We start from the raw sequence: 23,570 nt of genomic DNA, 5'->3' as shown, positions 1-23,570 counted from the left end.
GGAGGGCTTACGAGCCCTGAGCATGGTGTGAATGACTTGGGAAGAGAACCCGTGGGCCCTCAAAACCGCGGCCTCAACCGCCACGCCGTCAAATGCAGCGACTATAAATTGGGGTGGCAAAGAGGACCCTGAGAGAGAAGGTCCGGACGGAGCGGAAGGCGCAGTGGAGCGTCGTCCAGGAGCCTGACTACATCGGCGAACCACGACCTTCGGGGCCAATCTGGAGCTACCAGAATGGCGGGGACGTCCTCTGCTTTGAGCTTCCTCAGCACCCTGTGAAGGAACGGAAGGGAAAGGAACAAATAGGGTAGGACAAACCCCGCCCAAGGAATCACTAGGGCGTCCACGGGCAGAGCCTGAGGGTCCCTGGACACGAAGAGGTCCACGTCCGGAATGCCCCAGAAGTAGCAGAGTTGCGCAAAGACCTCTGGATGTAGAGACCACTCGCCGGGGTCGGGTGAGGACCGACTGAGGAAGTCCGCATGCCAGTTGAGCACTCCCGGAACGTGAATCGCTGAAATGGCCGGAATCTTGCTTTCTGCCCAGGTGAGAATCTTGGTCACCTCGGCCATGGCTGCTGAGCTGCGAGTGCCTCCCTGTTGATTTATGTACGCCACGGCTGTGGCGTTGTCGAAATGGACGCGGACAGGACGGGACTGAAGACGGGACTCCCAATGAAGACAAAGAAGAATCGCCCATAATTCCAATATGTTTATCGGAAGAAGGGTCTCTCAACCGTCCAATCCCTGAACACGCCGCCCCAGCCTGAAAGGCTGGCATCCATTGTAACTACCTGCCAGTGAAGGGGAAGAAATGACCGCCCTTGGAGAAGAAAGGGGGAACGGAGCCACCAGAGCAGAGACTGACGGACCCTGCGAGGGAGAACAATCTGACGATCTAGGGACAGAGGAGACCTGTTCCATCGAGAGAGAATCGCCAGTTGAAGGAGCCGTGGCTAGACCAGAGGGGAGGGCTACGAATTGAAAATGCCCCTCCAGAACCGCAAAGCAGAGGTACCGATGATGGCCTGGAAATATTGGCACATGGAGGTAGGCATCCTTGATGTCCACCAATGAAAGGAACTCCCCTTGTTCCAGGGATGCCACCACCGAACGGAGAGATTCCATTTGGAAGTGGCGGATAAGAAGATGACGGTTGAGACGCTTGAGGTCTAGGATTGGTCGCACAGAACCATCCTTCTTGGGAACCACTAAAAGATTGGAGTAGAAACCCCCGAAACCGTTCCCCTGGAGGAACGGGAACGATAACCCCCTGGAGAAGCAGAGACTGGAGAGCTGCTCGAAAGTGCTTCACCAGAGGAGGAGACCGGGGGGCCCGGGATCGAAAAAAGCGATCCCTCGGAATGGAGGCGAATTCGATTCGGTAACCGTTGGACACCACGTCCCTGACCCAAGAGTCCTGAATGTGTGAGGTCCAGATGTCTCGAAAAAGTAAGAGACGACTTCACTAAGGATTCTACCTTCTTGTCCATGGGATCCTTGAAGGCAGCGGCATCTGCCAGAGGTAGTGTAGTCGCCTTAGAGATCCGGGAGATTGGTGGATCCACTGATGGAGGGGAAACCACCTTAGTGACAAAGTCCTTGTCAGATGGATAACGTTCTTGAATCGTCTTGATTCCCGGGAACCTCTTGTCTGGATGTTTCCATGCAGATTCCAGAATGTCGTCAAAGTCAGCGTGAGAGCTGAACCTTTGAGGTGCTGGTTTAGCCCGATGAAAGGATACTCCTGGAGTGACATCCGCAGATCCTGGGTCCTCTAAGTGAAAGGTGTCTCTTATGGCAGTCACCAATGAGTTCACTGTTTCAACTGAGTCCGAGCGGTCCTCTGAGTCAGTCTCGTCCGCCAGTTCACCAGGAGAATGTGAACCAGTGGAGGCAGTCCTGGAGGGGGGTGACCCTGAACGGGTACACGGCTCTGGCGTGGCAGAGCGGCGACTCAGAGAACATTCTCTGGAGGAGTGACGTTTGTGCCCAGATGACGGGGGGCGGGACCCACGAGGGGAATGCTCACGTCTATCTGAAGACTCAATGGAAGAGTCAGACGAGGCACCCCTAGTACGCTTGTGAGAGCATGAAGTATGTGGAGATGAGGAGCGGGCCCTCTCACAGGCCCTGCGCAGGGAAGACCCCTTCAAGGTGGACACCACTTCCCGGGAGGCCTCAGCCACCGAACGGGAGACTTGGGTCAAGTCAGCCATATACTGGGTCAGGGAAGAAACCCAGGCTGGTGGATCGGCTGAACCCACCGGAACCGAAAGGGCATCAGGGGGTACCAGGGGGAGCAGTGGAGCAGGCAGGGCAAGTGGGCTTGGTAGAGCCAGGCATCTTGGTACTACAGTGCTTACAGACAAAATAAGTCACTGACGTTCCAAGATTCTGTTTAGAGGGAGGAACAGCTCTGGGTACGGACATTATGAGAAAAAAAAAAGACAGGAACTTTCTCACCCTAGTCTGTGTCTCCTGGCAGCTGCAGTGAGAACGGCTCCATGCAGCTAGTGTGAAAAACAGGCCAGCCAACAGTAGAGGGGGGCGTGCCTGAAGCAGAGGCACTAACTAATTGGCCCCCCTCTGACTGAAAATCGCGCCCATGACGCTGATTGGAGGCTATTTCGCGCCTCAGAAGAGCTCCGACAGCCCTGAGGGCAGAGCTAAAGAGAGGCCGAGAAGAAGCTGTAATGGCGCCTGCTCCTTGTCCCGAGCGCACATGTCAGCCGCATATGCACTCGGGGAAACAGAGCGGGCGGCAAATACGCTGGCAGAGACTGCTGGAGAAAGCGAAAGAAAGCCGGCCCGTACCAGCGCTGTGGCTTTCAGCCGCATATAAGGCGCTGCGGTCTAGACACAGTAACCACACACACCCAGTGAAAAAAAAAAAAGTAGTACATAACCCCTCAAAGAGTACATGCCCCCTCAGATGCCACTGCTCCCCCAGAATAAAAGTCCAGAATAAAAGTCCATCCCCAGTAAGCCAGCCTCATAACCTGAAATGGTGGACCAAAAACAGGGGGTCTCCAGAGGTTGCAAGTCCGCACCTGAGGAGAAAAGGGGGGAAGTGCTTACCTCAGTCAGAGGAACTTACCTAATGGAGTCTTCTGTGAGGTCTTCAGTCAGCTTTAGTTGCCTGCATCATGCCTGGCTGCTATGCACGAGCGAGGTGAGCAGGGAAATAGGCGGACCGGACCCATGAGGTACCAACTAGGATCGACCGATTATCAGTATGGCCGATATTATCGGCCGATAATCACGATTTTGGGCATTATCGGTATCGGCAATTACCTTGGCGATAATGCCCCCCGCACCGCGATCGCCCCCCCGACCTGCGCCGCACCGCGACCGCCCAGTTTAGTAACAAATCCCCATAGCAAACCTCTTCTAAACTGGGCGGTTCCCGAGACAGGTGTCATCAGAGCGCACTTAGGAGCTTCTGAAGTTTAGGTTGTTCTTTTCTGTCCAAGTACTGAAAGGATTAAGATTTTTTAATAGAAGTAATTTACAAATCTGTTTAACTTTCTGGAGCCAGTTGATATATATATATATATATATATATATATATAAAAAAAAGTTTTTTCCTGGATAACCCTTTAAGCATATTGTGCTTGCACTGCAGAAAAGAACTACACAACTATGGCATTCATATTAACAATGTTTATCTCGAGACGACTAATTTAGCAGTAGCATTCTAAAGACTAACCTTCCCTCCACATTGTGAGGAGCTTTCCACAATCTTCTCCCTGGCCGCATCAGCATAGGGTCGAACCAGAATGTCCTCCACCCCTGTAAGACAACAAAAAGTTATGGACAATGGGACAGCTGGAGTAAAAACTAAAAGCCATTGCATAAAAAGCACAAACTCACCCATAGTGAATCCCCGGTAGAGCTGCAAGTATGCGGTGAATAGCCGGGCTAGACAGGTCAGCAATTTCCCGCTTGTTTCACCACCATAAAGCTCATAGCAGCAGTGGACAAGGCCGAAGGAGGAGCTGCCATAATGTGCCTTATCCAGGACCCCACAGAGCAGCTCTCCATGTCTTATGATGACCTGGAAGATTAGATGTATACAGGTAACCATTAATGGTCAGGCCACAATACCTATGACGCCAGCATATTTTCACTATTGAGTCAGACGTGCCGTATTTTGCTGCTGCGTATTTCCCTACCCATTAAACTGAATTGGAAGGATTTTGCTACCTACTGACTTCAATGGTAACAAACATATGCAGCAGCAAAATATGGCACAAGGGGGTTCTTATTCTCTGCCGCAGCAATGGGACCACCCTACTGATCAGCAGAGACACTGCTCGGTGACAGTCAGGCCAGAGAGGCAGTGACTCCATAATATATATAGATTTCAGTTCTACAAGCATCAATTCTTTAGTGACAGACAGGGAAGTAAAGAAAAATCAATTCAAAGAAGGAGGAAAATAAATCGGCAACTCACCGCAACCAGCTGAATAAACCTTTTATTTCATACTCACAAATATGTTACATGGGAAGAGGGTAGTGGGGGGGGGGGGGGACACAGGATGGCGACCAAGCTCCGTTTCGCACGGTGATCGTGCTTCCTCCGGCCATACGGCCGGAGGAAGCACGATCACCGTGCGAAACGGAGCTTGGTCGCCATCCTGTGTCGTCCCCCCCCCACTAGCCTCTTCCCATGTAACATATTTGTGAGTATGAAATAAAAGAAGATTTATTCAGCTGGTTGCGGTGAGTTGCCGATTATTTTCCTGCTTCTTTGAAACGTTTTCATGCACTATTGTCAATCAGAGCACCACCTCCAGCATTCCTAGTCCAAGTCTGCCATTTCATCATTGCTCTACACTCAAATAGGTAAGCAGTGCCGTGCTGGCTATCTACGAACTGTGTCAAAGAAAAATCAATAGTTATTCACCTGGGACTCACACATAGAGTCTGACTGAAACCCGGGGATGGGCCTTGGGGTTTTCTTCACCCACGCTTTCCCAGGAATTTTGGCGCTTCCTGTCAGGTTGAGAGGTATATGGTGATCCGGGATTACGTTGATAAGTAACGTAGAGACCACCTGTGACCAAGAAAACATAGAATATGAATAAGGAATTCAGGTACTTTATGTTGAAATTCAGCATACCTAATCCTTTGGTTTTGAGATATGCTCCAGTCAGAGGAATTTGACAGCACCTTACCACCACTCCACTTTTTTCTTTATATCTACTGTCTCGAGAAAGTTAGACAGATTCGTAAATTATGGCAATGTAGAAGAAATGATGGCACTCACCCGAAAACGGACTTGCAAGGATGACTTTATTTCGTGCTCGTCAACCAAAGTGCATGTGCATGGCAGCGTACAGCATTCAGGCAGGTGGAGCGGACAAGGACGCCGGGGGAACCCAGCGTGCAGATGGTTACAGCTGTCTCGCACTTCCGTTCTTCGTGAGACCATCCAGATTCGTAAAATTACTTCTATTAAAAAAATCTTAATCCTTCCAGTACTTACAAGCTGCTGAAGTTGAGTTGTTCTTTTCTGTCTGGCAACAGTGCTCTCTGCTGACATCTCTGCTTGTTTCGGGAACTGCACAGAGTAGGAGTGGTTTGCTATAGGGATTTGCTTCTAAACTGGGCAGTTCCCGAGACAAGTTTCATCAGAGAGCACTTAGACAGAAAAGAACACTTCAGCAGCTCATAAGTACTGAAAGGATTAAGATTTTTTAACCCATTAATGACAAAGGACGTATATTTACGTCCTCCGCGGTGTCCCCGCGGCATATCGGGTCGGTCCCGGCGGCTATCAACGGCCGGGACCCACAGCCAAAACAGGACATCACCGATCGCGGTGATGCCCTGTATTAACCCTTCAGACGCGGCGATCAAAGCTGACCGCCACGTCTGAAGTGAAAGTGACCCTGCTGCTCAGTCGGGCTGTTCGGGACCGCGGCGGTGAAATTGCGGCGTCCCGAACAGCTTACAGGACACCGGGAGGGCCCTTACCTGCCTCCTCGTGTCCGATCGACAAATGACTGCTCCGTGCCTGAGATCCAGGCAGGAGCAGTCAAGCGCCAATAACACTGATCACAGGCGTGTTAATACACGCCAGTGATCAGTGTAAAAGATCAGTGTGTGCAGTGTTATAGGTCCCTATGGGATAACAATGATCAGTATAAGAGATCAGTGTGTGCAGTGTTATAGGTCCCTATGGGAGCTATAACACTGCAAAAATAAAAAAGTTAAAAAAAGTGTTAATAAAGGTCATTTAACCCCTACCCTAATCAAATAAAAATAAAAACATATGTGGTATCGCCGTGTGCGAAAATGTCCGAACTATAAAAATATATCATTAATTAAACCGCACGGTCAATGGCGTACACGTAAAAAAAATTCCAAAGTCCAAAAAAGCGTATTTTTGGTCACTTTTTATACCATTAAAAAATGAATAAAAAGTGATCAAAAAGTCCGATCAAAACAACATCACGGCGCAAAAAATTAGTCCTTATACCGCCCTGTACGTGGAAAAATAAAGTTATAGGGGTCAGAAGATGACATTTTTAAACATATAAATTTTCCTGCATGTAGTTATGATTTTTTCCAGAAGTACGAAAAAAAAATCAAACCTATATAAGTAGGGTATCATTTTAACCGTATGGACCTACAGAATAAAGATAAGGTGTCATTTTTACCGAAATATGCACTGCGTAGAAACGGAAGCCCCCAAAAGTTACAAAATGGCGTTTTTTCTTTGATTTTGTCGCACAAAGATTTTTTTTTTCTGTTTCACTGTGGATTTTTGGGTAAAATGACTAATGTCCCTGCAAAGTAGAACTGGCGACGGAAAAAATAAGCCATAATATGGATTTTTAGGTGGAACATTGAAAGGGTTATGATTTTTAAAAGGTAAGGAGGAAAAAAACGAAAGTGCAAAAACTGAAAAACCCTGAGTCCTTAACCCCTTAAGGACGCAGGACGTAAATGTACGTCCTGGTGAGGTGGTACTTAACGCACCAGGACGTACATTTACGTCCTGTGCATAACCGCGGGCATCGGAGCGATCCCCGTGTCATGCGCGGCTGATCGCAGCCAGGGACCCGCCGGCAATGTCCGACGCCCGCGATCTCGCGGGCGTCCGCCATTAACCCCTCAGGTGCCGGGATCAATACAGATCCCGGCATCTGCGGCAGTTCGCGATTTAAATGAACGATCGGATCGCCCGCAGCGCTGCTGCGGGGATCCGATCATTCAGGACGCCGGACGGAGGTCCCCTCTCCTTCCTCCGTGCGGCTCCCGGCGTCTCCTGCTCTGGTCTGCGATCGAGCAGACCAGAGCAGAAGATGACCGATAATACTGATCTGTTCTATGTCCTATACATAGAACAGATCAGTATTAGCAATCATGGTATTGCTATGAATAGTCCCCTATGGGGACTATTCAAGTGTAAAAAAAAAATGTAAAAAAATGTAAAAGTAAAATTAAAAAAAAAAGTGAAAAATCCCCTCCCCCAATAAAAAAGTAAAACGTCGTTTTTTTCCTATTTTACCCCCCAAAAAGCGTAAAAAAAATTTGTATAGACATATTTGGTATCGCCGCGTGCGTAAATGTCCGAACTATTAAAATAAAATGTTAATGATCCCGTACGGTGAACGGCGTGAACGAAAAAAAAAAAAAGTCCAAAATTCCTACTTTTTTTAATACATTTTATTAAAAAAAAAATTATAAAAAATGTATTAAAAGTTTTTTATATGCAAATGTGGTATCAAAAAAAAGTACAGATCATGGCGCAAAAAATGAGCCCCCATACCGCCACTTATACGGAAAAATAAAAAAGTTAGAGGTCATCAAAATAAAGGGATTATAAACGTACTAAGTTTGTGATTTTTTTTAAGCGCAACAATAATATAAAAAGTATATAATAATGGGTATCATTTTAATCGTATTGACCCTCAGAATAAAGAACACATGTCATTTGTACCATAAATTGTACGGCGTGAAAACAAAACCTTCCAAAATTAGCAAAATTGCGTTTTTCGTTTTAATTTTCCCACAAAAATAGTGTTTTTTGGTTGCGCCATACATTTTATGATATAATGAGTGATGTCATTATAAAGGACAACTGGTCGCGCAAAAAACAAGCCCTCATACTAGTCTGTGGATGAAAATATAAAAGAGTTATGATTTTTAGAAGGCGGAGAGGAAAAAATGAAAACGTAAAAATTAAATTGTCTGAGTCCTTAAGGCCAAAATGGGCTGAGTCCTTAAGGGGTTAAAGGAGTAGTCCAGTGGTGAACCCAGTGGTGAACCCAGTGGTGAACAACTTATCCCCTATCCTAAGGATAGGGGATAAGTTTGAGATTGCGGGGGGTCTGACCGCTGGGGCCCCCTGCGATCTCCTGTACGGGGCCCCAACAGCCCGCGGGAAGGGGGCGTGTCGACCTCCACACGAAGCGGCGGCCGACATGCCCCCTGAATACAACTCTATGGCAGAGCCGAAGCGCTGCCTTCCGCAATCTCCGGCTCTGCCGTAGAGATGTATTGAGGGGGCGTGTCAGTCGCCGCTTCGTGCGGAGGTCGACACTCGCTATCTGGCCGGAGAGCCTGGCCCCCATACAGAGAGATCGCAGGGGGCCCCAGCGGTCGGACCCCCCCCCCCGCGATCTCAAACTTATCCCCTATCCTTAGGATAGGGGATAAGTTTTTCGCCACTGGACTACCCCTTTAAGGGGGTAAATAAAAGTAATTTTCAAATCTGTTTAACTTTCTGGCACCAGTTGATTAAAAAAATATTTTTTTCCACCAGAGTACCCCTTTAAGCTCTATTCAAGAGGATAAATGTTAACTATTGCAATACCACTTTAAAAGGGCAGTGTTACCTGTTTTCCAGTCCATAGACGGCATGGTTTCATAATTGCAGGTGGAAGAGTTTTAACCCGTCCCTTCTTATCTGTCAGGCCTCTATATACCAGCTCCATATACTGATCTCTGGTGAAGAAGCAACCACGGATGGTCATGCTGACCCCAGACACCATGTGATCCTGGATGAGGCCAGCCAAGGGTGTCCCATCCTGATACAAATACAATAGATCAGCCACATATCAGGCTATAGACATGTTAGAAACGCGTTACTTCTGTATCATTATTTGTTTCATCTAGGGGTCAGATCCATCCAAAAAAACACTATCTGCAGGGGAACTAACCAGGATCTCTATTTACAGCTGCCAGAGGAGAAAGGAAACTGGGCGAGAACCTACAGGGGACTTGATTTAAAGCTGCGATAGAGAAACAAAGACTAGGACTTTATTAGGGACTATTAGTTACAGCTTCCAGAAGAGGAAGGAGACTTGAAGCTTACTGGGAACAAGGTTTAAAGGGGTACTCCGGTGGGGAAAAATAAAAAATGTAATCAACTGCCGCCAGAAAGGTAAACAGATCTGTAAATTACTTCTATTAAAAAAAATCTTTATCCTTCCAGTACTTATTAGCTGCTATATACACTACAGAGAAAGTTTTTCTTTTCTTTTTGGATTTCTTTTTTTTTGTCTGACCACAGTGCTCTCTGCTGACACCTCTGTCCGTATCAGGAACTGTCCAGAGCAGGAGCAAATCTTCATAGCAAACCTCTCCTGCTCTGGACAGTTCCTGACAGGGACAGACGTGTCAGCAGAGAACACTGTGGACAGAGAAAAAAAAAAGAGAGGGATGTTCTCTGTAGTATACAGCTGCTAAAAAGTACTGAAAGGATAAAGATTATTATTTTTTTTTTTTAATAGAAGTAATTTACAAATCTGTTTAACTTTCTGGAACCAGTTAATTAAAAAATGTTTTCCCACCGGAGTACCCCTTTAAAGCTGTTAAATGATGAATGGCTAGGAACTTGCTGGGGACTATATTTACAGCTGCCAGTGTGATGGAGACTAAGCGCTTACTGAGACCTACATCTAGAGCTGGCATATAGGAAGGAGAAAGACTAGGATATTCCTGAGGACTATTATTAAGGGGGTGACTGACTGATATTAGGGACTATGTGGGAGATTTATCAAAACCAGTGCAGAGAAAAAAAAACTGACCAGTTGCCCATAGCAACCAATCACATTTCTTCTTTCATTTTTGAAAAGGCCTCTGCAAAATGAAAGAAGCAATCTGATTGGTTGCTATGGGAAATTTTTTGATTTTTTGGTTTTGATAAATTTCCCCCTGTGTGTACAATTGTCATAGAGGGAAAGAGAAGAGACATTACATTTACAGCTGCCAGAGGAAGGAGACTAATTCTGGGGCCTTATTCTGGACTATATTTATGGCTACCAACGAGGTAAAGAGGCTAGCAATTTACTAGGGATTACGGGGGAGATTTAGCAAAACCTGTCCAGAGGAAAAGTTGCCAAGTGTCCCATAGCAACCAATCAGATCGCTTCTTTCATTTTGCAGAGGCCTTTTCAAAAATGAAAGAAGCCATCTGATTGGTTGCTATGGGCAACTCAGCAACTTTCCCCCTGAACACGTTTTGATAAATCTCCCCCTATGTTTACAGAAGTGGAAGGAAAATATGAGCTAAATGGGAGCTACACATAGAAATGCCAGAGGGGAAGATCAACTAGCAATTTACTGTGGGAAATAGTTAGAGTTGACAGAGGGGGAAGTAGACAAACTAGGACCTCACTAGACCTTACCTTGGGTACCAAATACTGCTGATCTGTACACGCAATGGTGTAGGCCTCAGCCCGACCAAGTTCACTTTGAGGAAAATGGGCGTTCATTTCATCTCCATCAAAGTCAGCATTATAGGCCTTGCAGTTGGCATAATGGAGCCTCAGCACTTTCTCTCCCGGAAGGATTCGGGCCTTGTGAGCTTGGATGGATGGTCTGTGCAGTGTAGGCTGCCGGTTGAGTAACAAGACATCTCCATTCTTAACATGACGATAAACCTGAAAAATAAAAAGACGAAAACATTAATAGCGCCCACACTGCATATGCATTAGGCTGGGTTCACACTACGGTTTGTATTTACGGTTCCCGTATACGGCTGGGAGGAGGGGGGCGGGGATTAATCGCGACGCCCGCACTCAGCCGTATTCGGGAACCGTATTTAATGCATGTCTATGAGCCGACCGGAGTGAACCGCAGCCTCCGGTCGGCTGCGTTTTCAGCCGTGCCTAAGGTCGGGAAACTGCATACGGCCGAAACGCAGCCGACCGGAGGCTGCGGTTCACTCCAGTCGGCTCATAGACATGCATTAAACACGGTTCCTGAATACGGCTGAGTGCGGGCGCCCCGATTAAGCACCGCCCCCTCCTCCCAGCCGTATACGGGAACCGTAAATACAAACCGTAGTGTGAACCCAGCCTTACTCGATTACAGCTGAGTGCTCTATATAATACAGGAATACATCTTCTGGTCAGCAGAACACCAAGGATATAGGTATAAACATCCTCTATGTCCTAGACCAGTGTTTCCCAACAAGGGTGCCTCCAGCTGTTGCAAAACTACAACTCCCAGCATGCCTGGACAGCCAAAGGCTGCTTGTAAGGAAAATGGATATTCAAAATATATATTTTTTTTATTCACATATACAATATGTCTACTTTATATTTTCATCATAAAATTGACGTGTTTTTACTTTTGGAAGACACCAGAGGGCTTCAAAGTTCAGCAGCAATTTTCTAATTTTTCACAAAATTTTGAAACTCGCTTTTTTTCAGGGACCAGTTCAGGTTTGAAGTGGATTTGAAGGGCCTTCATATTAGAAATACCCCATAAATGACCCCATTATAAAATCTGCACCCCCCAAAGTATTCAAAATGACATTCAGTCAGCGTTTTAACCCTTTAGGTGTTTCACAGGAATAGCAGCAAAGTGAAGGAGAAAATTCACAATCTTCATTTTTTACACTCGCATGTTTTTGTAGACCCAATTTTTGAATTTTTGCAAGGGGTAAAAAGGAGAAAATTTTTACTTGTATTTGAAACCCAATTTCTCTCGAGTAAGCACATACCTCATATGTCTATGTTAATTGTTCGGCGGGCGCAGTAGAGGGCTCAGAAGGGAAGGAGCGACAAATGGTTTTGGGGGGGCATGTCACATTTAGGAAGCCCCTATGGTGCCAGAACAACAAAAAAAAACACATGGCATACCATTTTGGAAACTAGACCCCTCGGGGAACATAACAAGGGGTAAAGTAAACCTTAATACCCCACAGGTGATTCACAACTTTTGCATACGTAAAAAAAAAAAAAAAATAAAAAATAAAAAAAAATTCCCTAAAATGCTTGGTTTCACAAAAAATTTACATTTTTACAAAGGGTTAAAGCAGAAAATACCCCCCAAAATTTGAAGCCCAATTTCTCCCGATTCAGAAAACGCCTCATATGGGGGTGAAAAGTGCTCTGCTGGCGCACTACAGGTCTCAGAAGAGAAGGAGTCACATTTGGCTTTTTGAAAGCAAATTTTGCTCTGGGGGCATGCCGCATTTAGGAAGCCCCTATGGTGCCAGGACAGCAAAAAAAAAAAAAAAAAACATGGCATACCATTTTGGAAACTAGACCCCTCGGGGAACGTAACAAGGGCTTAAGTGAACCTTAATACCCCACAGGTGTTTCACGACTTTTGCATATGTAAAAAAATTTAAAAAAAATTTACCTAAAATGCCCTCTTTTCCCAAAAATTTTACATTTTTAAAAAGGGTAAAAGCAGAAAATACCCCCCAAAATTTGTAACACAATTTCTCCCGAGTACGGCGATACCCCATATGTGACCCTAAACTGTTGCCTTGAAATACGACAGGGCTCCAAAGTGAGAGCGCCATGCGCATTTGAGGCCTAAATTAGGGACTTTCATAGGGGAGGATATAGGGGTATTCTACGCCAGTGATTCCCAAACAGGGTGCCTCCAGCTGTTGTAAAACTCCCAGCATGCCTGGACAGTCAGTGGCTATCTGGCAATACTGGGAGTAGTTGTTTTGCAACAGCTGGAGGCTCCGTTTTGGAAACAGTGGCGTACCAGACGTTTTTCATTTTTATTGGGGAGGGGAGGGGGGTTGTATAGGGGTATGTGTATACGTAGTGTTTTTTACTTTTTATTGTGTGTTAGTGTAGTGTTTTTAGGGTACAGTCGCACGGGCGGGGGGTTCACAGTAGTTTCTCGCTGGCAGTTTGAGCTGCGACAGAAAATTTGCCGCAGCTCAAACTTGCAGCCGGATACTTGCTGTAATCCTCCGCCCATGTGAGTGTACCCTGTACGTTCACATTGGGGGGGGGAACATCCAGCTGTTGCAAAACTACAACTCCCAGCATGTACGGTCTATCAGTGCATGCTGGGAGTTGTAGTTTTGCAACAGCTGGAGGCACACTGGTTGTGAAACACAGAGTTTGGTAACAAACTCAGTGTTTTGCAACCAGTGTGACTTCAGCTGTTGCAAAAGCTACAACCCCCAGCATGTACGGACAGCGGAAGGGCATGCTGGGTCTTGTAGTCATGCAACAGCTGGAGGCATACTACTTTGGCTGGGGATGCTGGGGACTGTAGTTATGCAACAGCTGGAGACACACTGGTTTGCTACATAACTCAGTGTGCCTTCAGCTGTTGCAAAACTACAACTCCCAGCAGTCACCGACAGCCAACGGGCATGCTGGGAGTTGTAGTTATGCAACCACCAGATGCACCACTACAACTCCCAGCATGCACTTCAGCTGTTGTGCAACTAGAACTCCCAGCTTGCACAATCAGCTAAAGTGCATGCTGGGAGTTGTAGTTGCACAACAGCTAAAGGTACACTTTTCCATAGAAAAAATGTGCCTCCAGCTGTTGCAAAACTACAAGTCCCAGCATGCCCATAAGGGCATGCTGGGAGTTGTGGTGGTCTGCCTCCTGCTGTTGCATAACTACAGCTCCCAGCATGCCCTTTTTGCATGCTGGGAGCTGTTGCTAAGCAACAGCAGGAGGCTGTCACTCACCTCCAACGATCCAGCCGCACAGGTCAGTCCCTCGTCGTCTCCGCCGCGGCCGTCGCTCCTGGGGCCCCGATCCCAACATTGACGCCGGGGATCGGGGTCCCCAGCACCCGGGGTCTTCTGCCCGCACCCGCTCACGTCCTCCGGAAGAGGGGCGGAGCGGGTTGCGGGAGTGACACCCGCAGCAGGCGCCCTGGTTGGTCGGCCGGTAATCCGGCCGACGAACCAGGGCGATCGTGAGGTGGCACCAGTGCCACCTCACCCCTGCAGGCTCTGGCTGTTCGGGGCCGTCGGAGACGGCCCCGAACAGCCTGTAATTCCGGGTCACCGGGTCACTGGAGACCCGATTGACCCGGAATCTGCCGCAGATCGCTGGACTGAATTGTCCAGCGATCTGCGGCCATCGCCGACATGGGGGGGCATAATGACCCCCCTGGGCAATATGCCCCGATGCCTGCTGAACGATTTCAGCAGGCATCGGGCACCGGCTCCCCTCCGGCTAGCGGCTGGGGGGCCGGGATTTGACAGGACGTACTCAAAAGGGGACGTTTGAGTACGTCCTGCGTCCTTAAGGGGTTAAAGACACATGGTAGTTTTTTGTTATGATTTTTATTTTTTTTTTATTTATAAATCGTTTACTGAATTATTCACTAGGAACAATTGCTTAATGGGGACTTCACTCGTCACTCAGCTTTTCTAGCAACAGATTTACACTTAAAGGATCAGCCACAAACGTTACATCCAACGTCGTGACGTATTCCATAGCATCAGCTACACTAGCTAATATACACAGCTCCCCACTTGAGTCAATATAGGAGAGAAGATGGTGGCCTCCCTTCTATAAACATTTACATGTGTTTTATATGTGCACATATTTATCCATAATCCAAAAAGTCACTTACGATTTTGGCAGTAAACTTCTGTGAGCCAGTGGATGGTGTGAGCAGCTGCTTGGCGATGGCCTCACGCTGTGTAAGATTGGTAGACGTCAATATTGTGCGGGAACCATCTTCAGCAACCACCATGGAGGCCCCGGGGTGGACATTGGGTCCATTTATAACCGCTTGCCTCAACTCCTGCACATTCCACGCTGTGACTGGCTGGGGATAGGTCAACTTGGTGGCAAACACCTAAAAAGGCATAAAAAAAAAAAAATAGCACAGGTATGAACAAAAAGTTGTGATACAGTAAGCCCCTCAACTCAGTCTAGAGGTGATTGTATCTATTAAAACTATATCTCTACAGGGGGTTTGGAGCTCTTTATAATGGGCTCACGTGTTACTGTGTATTACCACACAAAAGGGAACATTCCTTGTTCTATTTCATCTCCTCTCCTATACAGTGACCCCCCCCCCCCCCCCGACCTACGATGGCCCCGACATACGATCATTTCAACATACGATGGCCTCTCAGAGGCAGCATCAACATACGATGCTTTTGTATGTCGGGCCATCGCATAAATGGCTATCCGGCAGCGCAGACTGTTTGAGCTGCCACCGGATAGCCGTTTAATGTGCCCCGTGTGATCCGGTGAGTGCCACTCGCCTGTCCCCGACGTTCCGGACCGTCCTCTTCATGCTCCGCTGCATGGCCATCGTTCTCAGTCGTCATCACGTCGCTGCGCACGCCCTCCCGTCATCCAATAGGAGCGGCGTGTGCAGCGACGCGATGATGGAGAGCGACGATCCAGAGCAGCGGTGAAGGTCCGAAGCGGTGGGGACACAGCAGGGCAGCGGTGACGGTCAGGAGCGGCAGGAACACGAGAGTATAACTTTTTATATTATTATTGCACGGATCCCTCAACATACGATGGATTCAAGTAACGATTGTTCATTTGGAATTAATTACCATCGTATGTTGAGGGATCACTGTACCTTAGGGGAGGGACGCTGTCTCGTTAGAGTAAGAGTATGTTCACACGGCAGAATTGCTGCATGAAATTCTGCACGACTTTATATCCAATACACTTCAATGGGATTCCGCTGTCCCATTCACACCGCAGAATTTCTGCTGCAAGAATTCAATTGAAGTGAATTGGCTACGAATTCTGTGCAGAATCCCGTCGTGTGAACACAGCCTTACTACATATCTACATATCCTTACTACATACGGTATCCCGTCGTGTGAGCCCACTAGGGAAGCTGCAAAATGGCTGATTACAGAAGCTTTAGGGCAGTGTTTCCCAACCAGGGTGCCTCCAGCTGTTGCAAAACTGCAACTCCCAGCATGCCCGGACAGCCGTTGGCTGTCCGGGCATGCAGGGAGTTGTAGTTTCGCAACAGCTGGAGGCAACCTGGCTGGAAAACACTGCTCTAGGGGGGAAGAAGACCTCTAAGGTAGATACACACCATAGGGATGCCAATCTCATTGGTGTTGATGTACATGTCCGGGCAAATGACGGATCGAGCAGCATAGTCCACACGCTTCCCCATCATGTGTTTGCGAAACAGACCTTCCTTCTTCTCCAGCAGCTGCAACAGAGACATCATACTGTGCAGTTATCATGCATTTACATACAGAATTTATCCACACAAAAAAAAAAAAATGTAACTCTTAAAAGGGTTGACCAAAAAAAGACAAGCTATCCCCTATCAGCTTTTGATTGCCCCAGATCTTAGAGGGAGCACATGCAGCAGACAGCACACACTCCATTCATTTTCAGGAGCACCAAAGATGGAAGAAAGCTGCACTCTAGTATCCTCGGAGCTCCCATAGAAATGAATGGAGCTTGTGCTATCTGCTGCATGTGAACTTTCCGAGAACCCGTTCTGGAGATCGTGAAGAGGGGGTCCCAGTGGTTGGACCCAGTGTTATTCCCTATTCTGTGTCTTTAAATCACATGACATTACTTCTACTGATCCTGCGCTTCCTTTTCTGCTGGTGAGATCACTGTGTACATACATTACATTACTTATCCTGTACTGATCCGAGTTATATCCTGTATTATGCTCCAGAGCTGTACTCACTATTCTGCTGGTGAGGTCACTGTGTACATACATTACATTACTTATCCTGTACTGATCCTGAGTTATGTCCTGTATTATACCCCAGAGCTGTACTCACTATTCTGCTATGGGAGTCACTGTGTACATACATTACATTACTTATAATCCTGAGTTATATCCTGTATTATACTACAGAGCTGTACTCACTATTCTGCTGTTGAGGTCACTGTGTACATACATTACATTACTTATCCTGTACTGATCCTGAGTTATGTCCTGTATTATACCCCAGAGCTGTACTCACTATTCTGCTGGTGGGGTCACTGTGTACATACATTACATTACTTATAATCCTGAGTTATATCCTGTATTATACCCCAGAGCTGTACTCACTATTCTGCTGGTGAGGTCACTGTGTACATACATTACATTACTTATCCTGTACTGATCCTGAGTTATATCCTGTATTATACTCCAGAGCTGTACTCACTATTCTGCTGGTGGAGTCACTACATAGATTACATATCCTGTACTGATCCTGAGTTATATCCTGTATTATACTCCAGAGCTGTACTCACTATTCTGCTAGTGAGGTCACTGTGTACATACATTACATTACTTATCCTGTACTGATCCTGAGTTATATCCTGTATTATACTCCAGAGCTGTACTCACTATTCTGCTAGTGAGGTCACTGTGTACATACATTACTTATCCTGTACTGATCCCATATTATACCCCAGAGCTGTACTCACTATTCTGCTAGTGAGGTCACTGTGTACATACATTACATTACTTATGCTGTACTGATCCAGAGTTCAGATTCCCCACCAAATCAAAGCAACAGCATAAGCTTCTGATCTGCCATCACTTTGTAAAGCGATACTCTACGCTCAAAAAAGTCAGTGAACCAGAATGAGATCAACTGGTAACATACCTGCAGCCGTTCAACATACCTGACGAATGCCGGGATACTTCTCAGACGTCACTTTGTCCATCTCGCTATCAAAAACCATGTTGACGTGACTCTGCAGACGAACCCAAGCATTGTACAGTTTGTCTGTGAGGCTGTCCCCATGCAGCAGGGCCAAGAAGGAGCGATCAATCTTTTCTACAGGTTCAGTGCTGAACTGAAAAACAAAGATTTATCACCTAAAAGTTGTCTCCTTTGGTTGGTCAAGATTATATTCATTGGTATTTTAGCTCGTTGTTAAGCTGGGGCGGAGGATTCAACGCAAAAATGCCGCCATTACCATTCCCATAGGGGATGTTGTTGATAAGTCTGGCAATTGTATGAGACCTATATGCAGTTAATATGATAGGGTCCAGTCTGCCAACACCTATCACATCAATTTCTGCAATGCAGGGATCCCCCATAGCATCCTCTTCCTGCTGTATAGGGAGCAGTGGTCGGACTAGTTAATTATAAAAGGCTCCCTCTGCTGGTGAGCCTTAATATGACATCTTAGCTACAGTCATGGCCGTAAATGTTGGCACCCCTGAAATTTTTCAATAAAATGAAGTATTTCTCACAGAAAAGGATTGCTGTAACACATGTTTTGCTATACACATGTTTATTCCCTTTATGTGTATTGGAACTAAACCAAAAAAAAAAAAGCAAATTGGACAAAATGTCACCAAACTCCCAAAATGGTCTGGACAAAATTATTGGCACCCTTAACTTAATATTTGGTTGCACACCCTTTGGAAAAAATAACTGAAATCAGTCGCTTCCTATAACCATCAATAAGCTTCTTACACCTCTCAGCCGGAATGTTGGACCACTCTTCCTTTGCAAACTGCTCCAGGTCTCTATTATTAGAAGGCGCCTTTTCCCAACAGCAATTTTAAGATCTCTCCACAGGTGATCAATGGGATTTAGATCTGGACTCATTGCTGCCACTTCAGAACTCTTCAGCACTTTGTTGCTATCCATTTCTTGGGGCTTTTTGAAGCATGTTTGAGGTCATTGTCCTGCTGGAAGACCCAAGATCTCGGACACAAACCCAGCTTTCTGACACTGGGCTGTACAGTGCGACCCAAAATCTGTTGGTAATCCTCAGATTTCATGATCCCTTGTACACATTCAAGGCACCCAGTGCAGAGGCAACAAAACAACCTCAAAACATCATTGAACCTCCACCATATTTCACTGTAGGTATTGTGTTCTTTTCTTTGTAGGCCTCATTCTGTTTTCGGTAAACAGTAGAATGATGTACTTTACCAAAAAGCTCTATCTTGATCTCATCTGTCCACAAGACATTTTCCCAGAAGGATTTTGGCTTACTCAAGTTCATTTTGGCAAAATGTAGTCTTGCTTTTTTTATGTCTCTGTGTCAGCAGTGGGGTCCTCCTGGGTCTCCTGACATAGCCTTTCATTTCATTTAAATAAATGTCGGAGAATAGTTTGTGCTGACACAACTTGTTTGGGGCTGCTTATCCACCATCCGGACTATTCTGTGTTGACGCCTTTCATACATTTTTCTCTTCCATCCATGCCCAGGGAGATTAGCTACAGTACCATGGGTTGCGATAATGTTGCGCACTGTGGGCAAAGGCAAATCTAGATCTCTGGAGATGGACTTGTAACCTTGAGATTGTTGATATTTTTCCACATTTCTGGTTCTCAAGTCCTCAGACAGTTCTCTTCTCCTCTTTCTGTTGTCCATGCTTAGTGTGGCACACAGATAAACAATGCAAAGACTAAGTGAACTTCTCTCCTTTTTATCTGCTTTCAGGTTTGATTTAGATATTGCCCACACCTGTTAATTACCCCAGGTGAGTTTAACCCCTTAAGGACTGAGGGGTTTTCGTTCTTTCCTCATCACCTTTTAAAAATCATAACCCTTTCAATTTTGCACCTAAAAATCCATATTATGGCTTATTTTTTGCGCCACCAATTCTACTTTCCAGTGACAGTCATTTTACCCAAAAATCTACAGCAAAACGGAAAAAAATAAATCATTGTGCGACGAAATTGAAGAAAAAAAGCCATTTTGTAACTTTTGGGGGCTTCCGTTTCTATGCAGTACATTTTTAAGTAAAAATGAGACCTGATATTTATTCTGTAGGTCCATACGGTTAAAATGATACCCTACTTACATAGGTTTGATTTTGTGGGACTTCTGGAAAAAATCATAACTACATGCAGGAAAATGTATACGTTTAAAATTGTCCTATTCTGACCCCTATAACTTTTTTATTTTTCTGCGTATGGGGCGGTATGAGGGCTCATTTTTTGCGCCATGATCTTCCGTTATTAGCGGTACCATTTTTTGTATTGATCGGACTTTTTGATCACTTTTTAATCATTTTTTCCTGATATAAAAAGCGACCAAAAATACGTTATTTGGAAGTTTTTTGCGCGTACGCCATTGACCGTGCGGTTTAATTAATGATATATTTTTATAGTTCGGACATTTACGCACGCGGCAATACCACTTGTAGTTTTGCAACAGCTGGAGGCACATTCTTTCTATGGAAAAGTGTACCTTCAGCTGTTGTGTAACTACAACTCCCAGCTTGCACAATCAGCTAAAGTGCATGCTGGGAGTTGTAGTGGTGCATCTGGTGGTTGCATAACTACAACTCCCAGCATGCCCGTTGGCTGTCGGTGACTGCTGAGAGTTGTAGTTTTGCAACAGCTGAAGGCACACTGAGTTAAGTAGTAAACCAGTGTGTCTCCAGCTGTTGCATAACTACAATCCCCAGCATCCCCAGCCAATGTAGTATGCCTCCGGCTGTTGCATAACTACAAGACCCAGCATGCCCTTCCGCTGTCCGTACATGCTGGGGGTTGTAGCTTTTGCAACAGCTGAAGGCACACTGGTTGCAAAACACTGAGTTTGTTACCAAACTCGGTGTTTCACAACCTGTGTGTCTCCAGCTGTTGCAAAACTACAACTCCCAGCATGCACTGATAGACCGTCCATGCTGGGAGTTGTAGTTTTGCAACAGCTGGATGTTTCTCCCCCCCCCCCCCAATGTGAACGTACAGGGTACACTCACATGGGCGGAGGATTACAGTAAGTATCCGGCTGCAAGTTTGAGCTGCAGCAAATTTTCTGCCGCTGCTCAAACTGCCAGCGAGAAACTACTGTGAACTGTACCTGTGTGACTGTACCCTAAAAACACTACACTAACACAAAATAAAATAAAAAGTAAAAAACACTACATATACACATACCCCTACACAGCCCCCCTCCCCTCCCCAATAAAAATGAAAAACGTCTGGTACGCCACTGTTTCCAGAACGGAGCCTCCAGCTGTTGCAAAACAACTACTCCCAGTATTGCCAGATAGCCACTGACTGTCCAGGCATGCTGGGAGTTTTACAACAGCTGGAGGCACCCTGTTTGGGAATCACTGGCGTAGAATACCCCTATGTCCACCCCTATGCAGGTCCCTAATTTAGGCCTCAAATGCGCATGGCGCTCTCACTTTGGAGCCCTGTCGTATTTCAAGGCAACAGTTTAGGGCCACATATGGGGTATCGCCGTACTCGGGAGAAATTGGGCTTCAAATTTTGGCGGATATTTTCTGCTATTACCCTTTTTAAAAATGTAAAATTTTTGGGAAACTAAGCATTTTAGGTAAAAAAAAAATTTTTTTTTTTACATATACAAAAGTCATGAAACACCTGTGGGGTATAAAGGTTCACTTAACCCCTTGTTTCGTTCCCCGAGGGGTCTAGTTTCCAAAATGGTATGCCATGTGTTTTTTTTTTTGCTGTCCTGGCACCATAGGGGCTTCCTAAATGCGGCATGCCCCCAGAGCAAAATTTGCTTTCAAAAAGCCAAATGTGACTCCTTCTCTTCTGAGACCTGTAGTGCGCCAGCAGAGCACTTTTTCACCCCCATATGGGGTGTTTTCTGAATCGGGAGAAATTGGGCTTCAAATTTTGGGGGGTATTTTCTGCTATTACACTTTTTAAAAATGTAAAAATTTTTGGGAAATCAAGCATTTTAGGTAAAAAAAAAAAAAGATTTTTTTACATATGAAAAAGTCGTGAAACACCTGTGGGGTATTAACCCCTTAAGGACCAAGGACGTACCGGTACGTCCTTGGTCCTGCTCTTCTGATATAACGCGGGGTTACACAGTAACCCCGCGTCATATCATGGCGGGCCCGGCATCATAGTGAAGCCGGGACCCGCCTCTAATAGCGCGCAGCGCCGATCGCGGCGCCGCGCGCTATTAACCCTTTAGCCGCGCGCTCAGAGCTGAGCCGCGCGGCTAAAAGTGAAAGTGAAAGTTCCCGGCTAGCTCAGTCGGGCTGTTCGGGATAGCCGCGGCTAATCGCGGCATCCCGAACAGCTGACAGGACAGCGGGAGGGCCCCTACCTGCCTCCTCGCTGTCCGATCGACGAATGACTGCTCAGTGCCTGAGATCCAGGCATGAGCAGTCATCCGGCAGAATCGTTGATCACTGGTTTCTTATGAGAAACCAGTGATCAACATAGAAGATCAGTGTGTGCAGTGTTATAGGTCCCTATGGGACCTATAACACTGCAAAAAAAAAGTGAAAAAAAAAAGTGAATAAAGATCATTTAACTCCTCCCCTATTAAAAGTTCGAATCACCCCACTTTTCCAATAAAAAAAAAAACACAGTGTAAATAAAAATAAACATATGTGGTATCACCGCGTGCGGAAATGTCCGAATTATAAAAATATATCATTAATTAAACCGCTCGGTCAATGGCGTGCGCGCAAAAAAATTCCAAAGTCCAAAATAGTGCATTTTTGGTCACTTTTTATATCATTTAAAAAGGAATAAAAAGTGATCAATAAGTCCAATCAATGCAAAAATGGTACCATTAAAAACTTCAGATCACGGCGCAAAAAATGAGCGCTCATACCGCCCCATACACGGAAAAATAAAAAAGTTATAGGGGTCAGAAGATGACAATTTTAAACGTATTCATTTTCCTGCATGTAGTTATGATTTTTTCCAGAAGTCCGACAAAATCAAACCTATATAAGTAGGGTATCATTTTAATCGTATGGACCTACAGAATAAATATCAGGTGCCATTTTTACCGAAAAATGTACTACGCAGAAACGGAAGCCCCCAAAAGTTACAAAAGTTTTTTTTTTTTTCAATTTTGTCGCACAATGATTTTTTTCCCGCTTCACCATAGATTTTTGGGCAAAGTGACTGACGTCATTACAAAGTAGAATTGGTGGCGCAAAAAATAAGCCATCATATGGATTTTTAGGTGTAAATTTGAAAGAGTTATGATTTTTTAAAGGCAAGGAGCAAAAAACGAAAATGCAAAAACGGAAAAACCTTCGGTCCTTAAGGGGTTAAGGTTTACTTTACCCCTTGTTAAGTTCCCTGAGGGGTCTAGTTTCCAAAATGGTATGCCATGTGTGTTTTTTTGCTGTCCTGGCACCATAGGGGCTTCCTAAAGGTGACATGCCCCCCAAAAACCATTTGTCGCTCCTTCCCTTCTGAGCCCTCTACTGCGCCCGCTGAACAATTAACATAGACATATGAGGTATGTGCTTACTCTAGAGAAATTGGGTTTCAAATACAAGTAAAAATTTTCTCCTTTTTACCCCTTGCAAAAATTCAAAAATTGGGTCTACAAGAACATGCGAGTGTAAAAAATGAAGATTTTGAATTTTCTCCTTCACTTTGCTGCTATTCCTGTGAAACACCTAAAGGGTTAATACACTTACTGAATGTCATTTTGACT

The 23,570-nt window shown here is 45.7% G+C and overlaps 1 protein-coding gene across 2 annotated transcripts in view; it reads right to left on the bottom strand.

Annotated features, from left to right (window-relative positions):
- Positions 1–23,570, bottom strand: part of POLR1A (RNA polymerase I subunit A) — a 137,936-nt gene that overhangs the window by 88,875 nt on the left and 25,491 nt on the right. For both annotated transcript variants that reach the window (XM_056554407.1, XM_056554421.1), the window contains 8 exons: positions 17,826–17,999; positions 16,273–16,395; positions 14,827–15,054; positions 10,649–10,903; positions 8,855–9,046; positions 4,912–5,061; positions 3,876–4,059; positions 3,712–3,794 (listed from right to left, as the gene is read on the bottom strand). In XM_056554407.1, coding sequence (XP_056410382.1) covers positions 3,712–3,794; positions 3,876–4,059; positions 4,912–5,061; positions 8,855–9,046; positions 10,649–10,903; positions 14,827–15,054; positions 16,273–16,395; positions 17,826–17,999 — 1,389 coding nt within the window. The remainder of the gene's footprint in view (positions 1–3,711; positions 3,795–3,875; positions 4,060–4,911; positions 5,062–8,854; positions 9,047–10,648; positions 10,904–14,826; positions 15,055–16,272; positions 16,396–17,825; positions 18,000–23,570) is intronic.

Source organism: Hyla sarda, chromosome 1 (assembly GCF_029499605.1).
Source record: "Hyla sarda isolate aHylSar1 chromosome 1, aHylSar1.hap1, whole genome shotgun sequence".
NCBI classification, from domain to species: Eukaryota; Metazoa; Chordata; class Amphibia; order Anura; family Hylidae; genus Hyla; species Hyla sarda.
Note: the sequence above shows the minus strand (reverse complement) of the source record. Positions and strands in the feature narration are given on the sequence as shown.